Raw genomic sequence first — 12,793 nt, 5'->3', positions numbered from 1 at the left:
ACTTCTGCCTTTTAAAGCTCTGCATAGTATTCTACAGTTCAGCTAAGGCTATTTTTTGTTTGGTCTTGAATAGTAATAACATTTAAAAAAAAAAGTTCGTTAAAAAAGTACTAATAATAAAAATTACTAGTAATAAAATTATCCAAATAATAATCAAAAATAACAGTCCCTGTAGTTTGTTGTAGGATGAAAAAAATGAAAATCTAAATGTTTACTATATCAGATTCCATCTAATGTCTAATGTTCCTAAGATCATGTTATTTTTGTGAATTATGATTAGAACAGTTTCATAGCTCTCAGGCAGCAGCTGGGCTTTAGTTTGGATGCATATATGCAGTTAAGGTGGTACAGTAAAGCTACTGTCATGGTGTTAAGCTAAACGGTGCAACATTGTTGACTGGGCAGGGTTAATGTGTTCAGAACTCACCTGAGGAAGCTGGAGGTGCTGGGCTTAATTAGGTTTTCTGAGCCTGATCGTTTCTTTTTCTCAAAGAAAACGTCATGTTTGGAGTCACAGTCCGGCGACACTGACCCATGCTCACTGCTGCTGCTTCCTGTGGCCTCGGACTGCAGCTGCACTGGCAGCGACACACTGCGAATATAGTCTAGCCACACAAAGATTCATACCAGTACCCACACAACACAACACACACACACATACATCAAAGGATCAATAGTATAAATCACTGTGCATGCCATACATATCTACTGTCATTTTATTGCTATTAACCAAGCCTTGCGTGAGACGCACGCTTTTATCCTCGAGGGCAAAGTCAAATCAATTCTCACAGGCTGGAAAAAGTTAGTGAGCAACACAGAAAGGATGGAAAAGGGATAAAAATAAACTGAAAACACCAAGAGGGAAAAGTAGATGATTTGAATTAGAAGTTCATGACCTTTTGCTAAGCATATGAAAATAGCACAGACACATGGGGCAGCACAAACCTTGCCATACTGTTATAGAGCACACCCGCGCCACGCAGAGACCCATCAGTCGCCATTGGAGAGAGAAAAACACATGCAGTTAGCATTCCATCTGTGGGCCAAGGGTAGCCAGCTTCCACATATAACCTACAGATATCCATATATAACAAACTGGACAGTTATTCACATGGACAGCATGAAGTACATCTGCATATAGAATAGCCCCACCAACACCCCCCAAACATAGGTCTGTTGTACTAACTTTATACTGACTTTACCAAATGTTGAATGCTGTCTGGATAACTAGCTTTTTGATTTATAATTGTGCAAAGCATGATTGGTTGGTTGGATGGATGTATGGATGGATAATTTTGTAGTATATCCGAGCATGCCAAAAGTCCTTTGCCATGTCCCATAAAAGCTAAACAGACAGTTTTAGCCAGATGCTGCTAATCACGATTGCATTACCACACACTATGCTGCCTACTGTAGGTGGTAATGCCTTCTATGATGTATTCCTGATACACATGTGACACTGTGGTTCAAGGAACATTAAATGCCCAAATGACTTTCCATGAGAAAATTGAAAGTCCCATCCATCTGCACCCACTATAAGGCCATACTCAAACTCATACTGATCATTTGTGTTGCCTTGCAATGAACACACTGACCTGTGTTCAACCTCACTCACAAGAAAACACCTTACACCTAATACAGGGGCATGATCAACAGGTGTATGATCAATTTACACACTGCTATCCTTTGAATGCCCATCCTTTGGGCATGTCAGTCTATATGGCAGAGGTTCTCAAATTCAGATCTGCCCTGCACAGTTCTAATAACAGCTGATCCAGCTCATAAAGGGCATGCTTATTAATTGATGAGCTGAATCAGGTGTGTCAGGGCAGACAATAGTTTTCTAAAACCATGCTGTGCAGTAGTACCCCAGGACCAAACTTGAAAAAACACATTCAGGCTGCAATAATATAAAGCATAATTAAAATGTTGACAAATGACTGCCTTAAGGCAATACATACATACTGATGATGCACAATTTGTTCACTCCCACACACTGCTTTGAAATAAAAGTTAAATTAGAGTAGAATTGACTAATGTGACCAACATATGCACAAATGGGACAAATATAAGCCTGAGACTGTATAAAATCACATGTGTATGTGTTTATGACTATATGTGTGGCAGTTAAATGGAATGGAAAATGGAAACAGGTTATAGAGAAGAAGAAGGGTGCGTGTACTGTCTGGATTGGGTTTCAGGTGGCTGAGGGCCAGAGAGATGCCACCCCTCTCTCTCCCTCCTTTCCTCAATCTCTCTCACTCCCACACAGAAGCTGTGTCATTTCCAGGCACCCCCTGGTGCTGATCCGGTCTAGCAGGCTTGCGGTTGTTTGGAAACGGTTTGGGCCTGTTGTGTTAAGAGTCTCAGACAGTGCAGAGACACAGGAATTCTCTGCTGCAGGGGTTTTGGCGGAGCTGTGCGTGTGAGTGAGAGAAGAATTTTTGGAGCCCTAAATAGCACAATGCCATGGAAAATGAGAGAACTGATCGGATGCCAATATTATCGGATTACTAATCATTAGGGAATGATGCATCATGAGATCTTAGACTTTATCATGAAATCATTAAGACAGTAAAAACTATACAGCAACCTTTGCTTTTTGTGTTTTTTTTTTATTTGTATAAATAGACAACTTTATTTTGCCCCAAAGTAAATGCATACTTGGCTGTTACTATTAGGAGTCACCGCCATGCTTACATATTTATTGATTTATTCATAATTATTTTATCGGCTCCATCTACCATATAGGTGCACTTTGTAATTACAGACTTTCATCCATTTGCTTCTCTGCATATTTCAAATGGACAGGATCCCACGGGACCACCACAGAACACTGAAATGACACTGGTATAGTGGTAGTGTGTTAATGTGTGTTGTGGTGGTATAAGTGCATAAGATACAGCAGTGCTGCTGCAGTATTTAAACACTGTGTTCACTAACGGTTCTTCACACTATCAGACATGCCGACCTTGTAGGTGTAAACTCAGTGGTTACAGGATGCTGCCCACTGGAGGATATTTGCTGAATCTTTCTGGATAGTAGATTATTCTCAGTCCAGCAGGTACCCTGTGGCAGCACTGCTGGATCTGATCCACTCATACCAGAACAACACACACTAACACACCACCACCATTGTCTATTGAAAAACAGCGGGAAGGTGTAGTAGTCTGGATGCTAGAAGGTGGTATTAACATAATGACTGATAATTGTAGATACATTATACCTGATTTTGTTCAATTATACAGTTACATTTTTACACAACTTGTACTTATAGTCTGGCAAAAGGGGGCAGGTGTGATTCACTGGTGTTCTGGCTAAATTCAGACAGAAATATACATTATAGTGACAACTAGGACCACAGTTCTACACTGACCTATAAATCCTTGTTCTATCGCACACCACTGTACTGTCACTGTACTGCATCTCAAACATGACTTCTGTACCTGAAGGTTTCAGAGCGATCTTATTCTTCTTTCCCTTAATGTTGTGGCGCACAAACAGATCCTTGAGAAGGTCACCAGCTGTGGCTCTTTTATTGGGATCGGGCTCAAAACAGCGAAGAATGAAGGACTTGGCCTCAGTGGAGAGAGACTCTGGGATTTCAGGATGGATTTTAAACATCCCAACCTGCCATAAATGACAAGATAATGAGAAAATTTGCTAAGCATGCTCGGAATAATGTAGTGATGTAGGCTGTGAGAATTGTCTGTACCTTAAACATGGCTGCCTGTGGCTCGCCCAGCTCGTGGAATGGAGGTTTGCCTGTTGCCATTTCTATGATTGTGCAGCCAAGGGACCAGATATCAGCAGGGGCCCCATAACCCCGGGGCCCTTTATCAATGATTTCAGGGGCCATGTACTGCAGAGTGCCTAAAGAAGAATAAGAATCGTGTAAAAAGGTGTAAAAGGTATCTAAATAAACTTTGTTACTTTGTAATGCTTCATGTTCATCAAAAAAAAATCCTTAATAAAAATTCAGTGGAAGTTAATATTACAAGATTTTATTTTTATTATTTTTCGAGCATTTCAATTCATCCTCCAGCTTCGCAGCATTTGCAAAAGTAAGAAATAGGAAAATGTGTAGGCACTAGGGCTGCACAACATTGGAAAAGACCAAAATTGCAAATATATATTTTCTGTAATATATATAAAAAGGTAAAATATGCTGTATTTAAAAGAAATTTTCACCAGATTTCACTGGTCACCTATTACTTCCAAATGTCACCCCAAAGTTAATGATTCAGTGTTGTATAAAATTAATAATGCCCTTTGTGTATTAAATATTGGAGTAAAAAAAAATAATACTGGGCATATATAATCAGCCTCTGATATAAACGTCATGGAAAAAGATTTTTGTATTAAAATGCTTGATTTATTTGTCTTATCTTTAAAGTGCCTATTTCACATGCTCACATTGCAACAATGATGCTGAAACAAAAAAATCTTACAGTTCTTGAGGACACAATTGAAATTTCTCACAAAAAAAGTAAATTTCTTTTAAACACTTCAATAAGTATTATCTTCTCAAACCCGTTGACAGGCAATTAAGAAAATAAACTCAATAAACGTAAGTGAAATGTAAACAGTCCATCATTGAAGAGAATGCTAAGTGGAAAAAGATGAGGAAAGCGAGGGAGTGAGTGAGAGGGAGGGAAGAGAGGAGTTAAGTGCACCTGTTCTGCGCTCCATCAGCCAGTAATTAAACACAAACACTCTCCCGTGGCAGACCCTAATTGCTCGGCTTATACAGCTGCTCTCAAGTTACTGCCACACGGACAGATGCCTCATAAAACAGTCCAGCCTGCTTAGACCAGAAAAGGACAGTTATCTAAACCCGTGAGTGTGCCCTTCACTTCACTTCATTTCACTTCACAACGTGACCTTTCCTGCAGACTTTTAAAAGCTATGTTAATGAGCTGCACAGTGAATCGCTTAAAGACTTCAGATTCAGGTCAACCTTAATATTTCATGCAAATATAACTGTTAAAGATAAAAAGATACCACCAATTATGTTGTCAGCTTAAAACTAGGACCCTGATTAATCAGTTAATGCATGTTGCTGGTTGATGCTAGATTGGTGATACTGTGTTTGTGCTTAGTGTTTGCTAACCATTGCTATGGTATGCCAGGTTGTTGCTATAGTGCATCAGGTGGTTGCTTAGGTGTTGCAAAGTGGTACTTGTGGAACAATATTTTGACTTGACTGCTTGGTTGCTTGTTCATTGCTCTGCAACCATAGACTAGACATAAGAGGATCAACCCAGTGTATTAACAGACAACATAAATGAGAAATGAACACCTGAATTGCATTAAATTCTGAATCCTGCATCTTTGGACATGTCTTGGACATTATCCTCTCAATAAGCTAAACAGAAAAAGCAATTGAACAAAAAATTGCCCTAGGATAAATTCTGTGAGCCAGCAGAAGCAGTTCTACTAAAGTCTGACGTTTTGACAGCATTGTGATAAGCCAGTGTACTCTGTGGTAGACTGAGTGGCATCTGGGAGAACTTCCAGTAATCAGAGATTGTGTGGGTGTCTGCTTTACACTATGCATGACTGCCCAGTGACTAGAAACAACCACTGACACAGCAGAGTTCTGACACAAAGAAGAGCAAAGGTGACAAAACCCAAAAGGTAAAACGTCCTACTGCTTCAATATCCTTTAGCAGCACTAATGGAGAAGCAGTAGGAGGGGATGATGATGTTGATTGTGATGATGGTGTTGGTTTGTGTGCAAATCAAGAGCGGAATGTTTACCCGTGAATGTTTCTGTGCAGGGGTTGACTCCAGCCAGCCTCTTAGATGTGCCAAAGTCAGAAATCTTCAAAACACCACTGTATGTGTTGACCAATACGTTGTCTCCCTGAGTAAAAAATATGTTTAATAAGAAGATAACTTCTAAGAAATCACACATTTGAAACATAATTCAGTTCATAAAGTTCTCATAACTAAGGGATTTGAACTGTATTTTGGATCTAAATGTGAAGTACTATGATGTGCCAAAAATCTCAGTACAAAAACAAGTTACTGTGTCCAATGATTTTTGTAATATGATATGAATGTGAGGATTTACATGGGATTTCTGTGGATGTGAGTTGTCTGCCTGTCCACACATTACCACTGTGCTGTCCACTGTTGGTGGAATTCCAATGAATTCCAATTTGACCATTAACATTAATGTCACATAATCATAGACTGGATACGTTTCCGATTTAGGACCACATATGGAAGTGGCTCAGATCGGAGTTGAAAAAATCTGATCTGATCCACATTGCACAAAAAATCTGATTTTAGTCACTTCAGCCTTGTAGTGTGAACATAACCTTTCATTTTTTATAAAACAAAATAACATGAACTCTTGTATAAAACTGCTTTTACCTTGACAATAAAAAGGTCAACCGAGATTAATAGAAATGTTATGTTACCTTAATATCCCGATGAACAATTTGATTTTCGTGAAGGTAACGTAGGCCTTCCAAAATCTGGCGGGTGTAAAAAATGATAGTGGCCTCTTTCAGAGGACCCCACTTAGAACGAAGCAATGCAGACAGACTTCCTGTGTAAGGAGGCAGAAGAAACCATTAAAATGTTCAAAAGCCGTAGATTGTTTATTCGGATGTTATATTTTTTAAAGGTAAAAATGATAATACATAAAAATGAGTAAAACTGCAGAATATAAGTATTATATAGCTCATTTAATACCCTTAAAACTCATATTTTAGATGCTTATTGAGGCAAATAACCCTTGAAGTATCTTAAAAAAAGCAGTGTTTCATATCAATATTTTACCTACACTTCAGGATTCTTGAAATTATGCCATAGAACTGTATTTGTACTAGCTTGCTATTAGTAAAAAAGCCTTTGAGGCACAGTATTTATTTATTATAGTAGTGTGGAATAAACATACCTCCAGGAACCTGTTCCATAAAGATCTTGATGTATCCATCCTCAGACACAGAGCCCAGATACTGGACGATGTTTCTGTGTTTCAGGTATTTGTGTAGTGCTATCTCCTCATGCAGAGGCTGAGAGTACCTGCACACAGTGCACTGCTAATCATCAGAGAGTGATCATTAACACCAGGAAACGTGCCTTCTGTATTCAGCCACATGATGGCGCTGTTCTCACCTGCTGTCCCTCTCAGGAATCTCTTTTATAGCAATTCGTACTTGGTTACTGAGGTCCCTTCCGGCATACACCACTCCATATGTGCCCCGGCCCAGCACCACCCTGTCTCCATTCTCATTGTAGTCATACTCGTACTGCAACACAAGTGAGGTTTAAAGTTAATATTACATCTTGAAAATATACGGTGCATACTGAAATACATATACTTTTCCAAATATTATTTTCCAATGAATGGATTCAGCTACTTTAATTTGCATTTGTAGCCGACACAGATGTGCAAATGCACATACAGAGCTTGTCTAGTTGATGAAGGGAAGTACTGTCATTAGAATAGGACTCTCTTCAGCAGGTAAGCATGAACCTGTTGGCACCATACCTAATGCCAGACATAAGATTTAGAGTGTTTTCACACCTGTTTGTTTCTATGGTCGTATATAGTATATATATGATACGTATAAAGTATAAATCTCCCAGCACTGAGCTGTGGAGCAGTGACACTGCGTTGTGGGGTGGGGGGTCCCAATACTTTTGTCCATATATTGCACTGTAACCTAGACACATGGAAGTTTTGATGAGGTTCTTTAGGGAAACAAGAAGTTACACTGTGATACTTCACTATGTTCTATTTTTACACATCTGTCTCGGGTTACCTGCTGTGAGATCGAATCAGAGCTTTATTTATTGTAATTCTATTGTTAATATATGTGTTTTTGTAACTGTTTACAGCTTTTACAATTAATACTTTCAATTCTGTTTCTCATTTTGGACACCAAAAAATATTTTACTAAAAAAATGCTTGAATTAAAACATATAATTGTATTTGCAAAAAAACAAACAATGTGTGAAGTATTTTTGGTTTGTAGTAAACTGACCAATCATTCAATAAAAAAGAAAAGGGTGCTTCCCACCTCTAGAGTGTCTCCATCTCCCTCTCCCTCCAACTCCACAGCGTTCCCAGAGCCGTCTGTAATTACCTCCTTCACCATGGAGCAAAATCTAGCACAACACAACACCAGATCAGATTAAATCCAACAGCTGGGCATTTAAAACATAGCCAATTTATGTGTATTATGTGCATGAATGTGTCCATGTGCATATAATTAATAGTGCTTACTAGGGGTGCAGTAGCAGGGCGTCACAACTGCATGCACATGTTTTGCATTATTAGAGGAAAATACAGGGATTTATTTGCATTTGCATGATATTGTGGCTACTGTAGTGGTTAAGAAGTACTGCAATAGTAACTGTACAAGTAGCCTTGTGTTTATAAGCATTTTCATACTCTGTCAAATCTTATTCAGTGATTCTATGATAGAAGGTTCTATGATAAGGCCTATTTCAATTATGTAAATTAAAATATTAATGAAGTGTGAGCCTACATACTCTGTAAAAAGGGTTAAAGGGGTTAAACACCAACACATTTTTTCAGACAGGGCTTCCCATAGTGTGTAGGACTTCAGTCTACTGTATGCTCTGTATTGTAGTGCACTATCGCATTGTTCATTATAGTAAACAACACTTTTATTTGACTTTTTTATAGCAAACTGAAAAAAATAACTATATGGTATATCAATTGTGTATTGCTTCTTACCTGAAGAATTCTTCTGTTTATTTTGTTACATTTTTTTAAAAATGTTGGGCTTTAACACCTCACCACTTTTCTAACTATGCAATGCTATTTAGAAACATTTCATACTTTTTTCCACAGACGCAAAGCATGAATGAACATTACTGCTACATCCTGCTGTGCAGATAGATCAGCTCTCAGCAGTAAGACCTACCTGCCACACTGATCCTCAGTGGAGAAGTAGATCTGAAAATCATCAGAGTTATCATGCACGTACAGGAAACAGCAGCGTTCATCAAATTTGGAGATGCTGGACAGAAAAAAAATGATGCTGTTATTATGATGATTCATGATACGGCACCAGGAAATTGTGACGCTGGCAAAGATAACAGAGAGCTGTGCAGAGAGTACACTTAGTGGATGTGTAAAGGTCACTACCGGAGGGAAGGATAAATATACACACTCCTCTCACACTCAAACTCACACAGCCACAAACACACACACACACACACACACACGAGGGGAGAGAGTGCATGCAACTTTCACCTGATTCCTTTGATGGATGATGCTGTAAAGTTCCATTCATGAATGCCTTTCTGTGTGCACACCACAAGGAAACATAGTAATGTTAGATTATGACATGATAAAGTTACTATAATTAAGTACTGATTGCTAAAAAGGGGAGTAGGTCTGTTACAATAGTTACGTTACTGACTTATTTTTGCTGACCTTCACAGTAACCATTACATATGTAATTGTAATTATTTAGGATATTTCAACATTTGTTTTATTTTAATTCCAGTGTCTGAATATTCTTAGAAATTAAAACTTCACTAAAATTGTGAAGCTACATTATTATATCAGCATTACATTAGCGTTATAAACTATTTTTAAAATTAAAATATAATTATTCATCACTATTTTATTCTGGAAACACATATAGATGGGCAATAGGACAATAATTTATTGTATCGTGATGCATTTTCTCATCATATTAACAATATATTTTTTCAAGCATATCGAGTATATCATCAGTGCCTAAAGAATATTGAATATTTAATTACTGATTGCATAATTCATACAGTTTAATCGGATGAATTGCAGTACATTAAATAAATAAATAAATAATTTAAATAGTCTTTTTTAACTAACTTTTTCCACTCTCAAAATGCATTGCGCTAAATAACTTTACCCAGCCCTAGAATCATATATAATCTAAAAAAATAACCATGACAGATCTAGAGGGGAGGGTTGCTGACCGTTTCAGAGGGAGACACATGCCAGATCGACACGTTTTTCTCCTCAGCTTCGCTGTTGATGGACACATAAGAGGGCTGGTACACTTTGGTTGGCTCCAGAATCAACACCTTAATAAAGGACAGAAAGAAACGTGTTCCCAGACAATGTTGGAAGCTTAAGTGTGTATTTTATATTAGTGTGTATATTAAAAAGATGTCTATGTGATGAACAGCAGTTAAGTACCGGGAACCGTAGGCCATTAGTAGTTCCTTGAGTTGCTTCTACGATGATATCCATCCAGAAGTTGAGTCTCTCTCTCTGAGGGGAATGCTCTGTGTTCTGCTTCTTAAAGTGCTGGATGAGTTTTAGGTTCTGCACCACTGAGCGTAAATACCTGAGAGAGCAGTGAGATGTTTCTTAGATCAGCTGTTGTCATTATTTGGTTCTGCTACATTTATTACAAAAAAGAAAACATGAAAAGACAGACCATAAAAGGCCCAACAGCCAGCAGCTCAAAGTATGCCCCCATTTCCCTAGTACTAGGTGTTTACCAGATAGGAGGCTTCAACTTGAAGAGTTTTTCAGCAGCCTGCACTGCTTTAGGGATGTCATTGGCCAGCATGCTGACTGTAAAGAACTGCCCCACATCCCAGTAGTTATTCATCTTCTCTAGACTGCCCTTCCGGCCCAGCAGACTGTTCAGCCTGACACCTGAGGACAGAAAAGATTTGCACAATAACAAAAAGATAAGTGAAGTGAGAAAGTAAGCAAGAAAAAAGTAATCAGGAATTCTCACCTATCTTTCTGAGTTCTATGGAGCTCTCAAATTGCTGCCCAGAGACAATAAGCAGAACGGCTAGGTTGATGCCAGAGTAGAGAGTTGGTTGCAGTTCAAAACCTTTCCTGTACCTAAAACACCCAGAGACAAACAAATGTTAACACAGTAAAAACAGTGGTGCTGCTGCAATAAAATGAAAAGATGATTAATGGTGGAAATAAATGGATCTAAAGAGAAATGAGGATGACTGATAAGTTCTCTACTCACAATTAGTATACATGATTATGCATATCGTATAGCACTTATTGCAAGTGGTTATGCATTCTAAGATTTTGTCTAGAACTATACCTAAAATAGGTACTGTAAGTATGTAGAACTAGGGCTTTGTGTGTCACTGTGTTCCACTGTGCTCCATGCTGTCTTTAATGCTAAAAGCATGCCAAGTATATATGCACAGGCACATCCAAAATGAATCACAGATTGGCCAACCCTTATCTTTATTGGCTTTTACAATCAAAATTTGAGAAATCGTATTTTTTTGTGTTTCAAAATAAAGAGATCAATTCTCACCACTGTATGGCATTGTCTCTGCTCTTGGTATCCTTGCAGTCAGAGTCCAAGAAAACATCCTTATAGATGCGGCCACACAGACAGAACATGTCAGGGGCAGGATGCTCACATGACTGAAGAACCTGCAGCATCACTCCCAGAGCCTGTTCCCTGTCTCCTGGGCTGTTCCGTCTGCAAACACACAAACTGAATTAGACAAATGACTATTCCTCAACTTAGGTAGCCTTCTAAAAAATCCAATTACTCTAATTAGTAGAAGGAGTTGAACACAAACTCATCTCCAAAAGGCATAATGTTAAAAATGACAGAAGACTGTTTTGTTTTCGGACCCCAAAAATTTGAGTCCTCAGATATATTTTCACTCCTAGATTAGCCGATTTTTTAAAGACCTTGCAAATTAATAAGTACTGACCATGAAGGTTGTTTTTGTTATTTTAAAAATTAAAAAAAATAATAATAAAATAAAATAAAAACTAAGCTGCTTAAAATTTTAGAAACGTGCCATTTTTAAAGTGTATGCCTTTTAGAATCCGTCATCTCTTGCTTTCCTTAATAGAAGTTTGACCAATAGAAATTCTCCAGAAATACTTAAATACAATATATATATATATATATATATATATATATATATATATATATATATATATATATATATATATATATATATATATATATATATATGATGACTTTAAATATATTAAAAAAAGGTACACTGATAAGTGAATGAACATCTTTGTAACTACCTGTTGAGAGCAAAGGCATAGTGGAACTGGATCATGGGTTGATTGGCGAGGTCACAGGTGGGCAACATCTCAAGTGTCTGTACAAGTTTCACCATGGCATCGTAGTCCTGCAGCAATAACCAATAAGAATTTACAAACAGTCATTGTATATACAGCTGTACAGAGCTTATACAGTTTATGTTTATTTTTATATGGGTCTTAGTATCAACTAAGCATACCTGTATATCTCTGTAGGAGAAGAGCAGGTTCATTACAATATCCTGAGTCAGAACCTCAGTGTTGTCAATGCGTAGTTTGATTCGAGACAACTCCTTGGCCAGCTCTTCTCCCTGGTACTTCTCTCTGGCCTTACGGATGTCATTCAAAAGAGTGTCTTTGAATGATGCACTTAAAAAAAGAATACAGGCATTACAAATAAAAGATGGTCTTCAAAGATCCTGATATCAAATATTAAATGCTCAAATCATTGATTTCTCAGTTTCTATAGATCTATTGTTACTGCATTTCTTATTTATTTTTACTGATGAAGGACTAGAAGATGACTATCATAAAGTGTGCAGCAACAAAGAGATTTGGTAACACTGTACAATAAAGGTCACAAATAACAGTCTCAAACGTCTCAAATAATTACCTTACATTAGTTAAGATGTTTTTAAACATTACTATTTCTAAATGTTTTAAAATGTAGTAAATATTAACTGAGAATAATTATTACTAATAATGTCTGAACTAGTGTTAATTAATAATTAGTTGTGACATTTT

The 12,793-nt window shown here is 37.6% G+C and overlaps 1 protein-coding gene across 3 annotated transcripts in view; it reads right to left on the bottom strand.

Annotated features, from left to right (window-relative positions):
- Positions 1-12,793, bottom strand: part of map3k15 (mitogen-activated protein kinase kinase kinase 15) — a 40,853-nt gene that overhangs the window by 14,380 nt on the left and 13,680 nt on the right. For all 3 annotated transcript variants that reach the window (XM_007252326.4, XM_007252328.4, XM_049462812.1), the window contains 17 exons: positions 12,250-12,418; positions 12,032-12,138; positions 11,289-11,459; positions 10,737-10,849; positions 10,492-10,651; positions 10,184-10,334; positions 9,961-10,068; positions 9,248-9,297; positions 8,916-9,011; positions 8,043-8,130; positions 7,135-7,268; positions 6,914-7,041; positions 6,432-6,562; positions 5,764-5,869; positions 3,716-3,873; positions 3,447-3,630; positions 428-605 (listed from right to left, as the gene is read on the bottom strand). In XM_007252326.4, coding sequence (XP_007252388.3) covers positions 428-605; positions 3,447-3,630; positions 3,716-3,873; positions 5,764-5,869; positions 6,432-6,562; positions 6,914-7,041; positions 7,135-7,268; positions 8,043-8,130; positions 8,916-9,011; positions 9,248-9,297; positions 9,961-10,068; positions 10,184-10,334; positions 10,492-10,651; positions 10,737-10,849; positions 11,289-11,459; positions 12,032-12,138; positions 12,250-12,418 — 2,232 coding nt within the window. The remainder of the gene's footprint in view (positions 1-427; positions 606-3,446; positions 3,631-3,715; positions 3,874-5,763; positions 5,870-6,431; positions 6,563-6,913; positions 7,042-7,134; positions 7,269-8,042; positions 8,131-8,915; positions 9,012-9,247; positions 9,298-9,960; positions 10,069-10,183; positions 10,335-10,491; positions 10,652-10,736; positions 10,850-11,288; positions 11,460-12,031; positions 12,139-12,249; positions 12,419-12,793) is intronic.

The sequence above is a fragment of the Astyanax mexicanus genome, chromosome 1 (assembly GCF_023375975.1).
Source record: "Astyanax mexicanus isolate ESR-SI-001 chromosome 1, AstMex3_surface, whole genome shotgun sequence".
Lineage (NCBI taxonomy): Eukaryota > Metazoa > Chordata > Actinopteri > Characiformes > Acestrorhamphidae > Astyanax > Astyanax mexicanus.
This window is presented reverse-complemented; position numbering and strand designations above follow the sequence as displayed.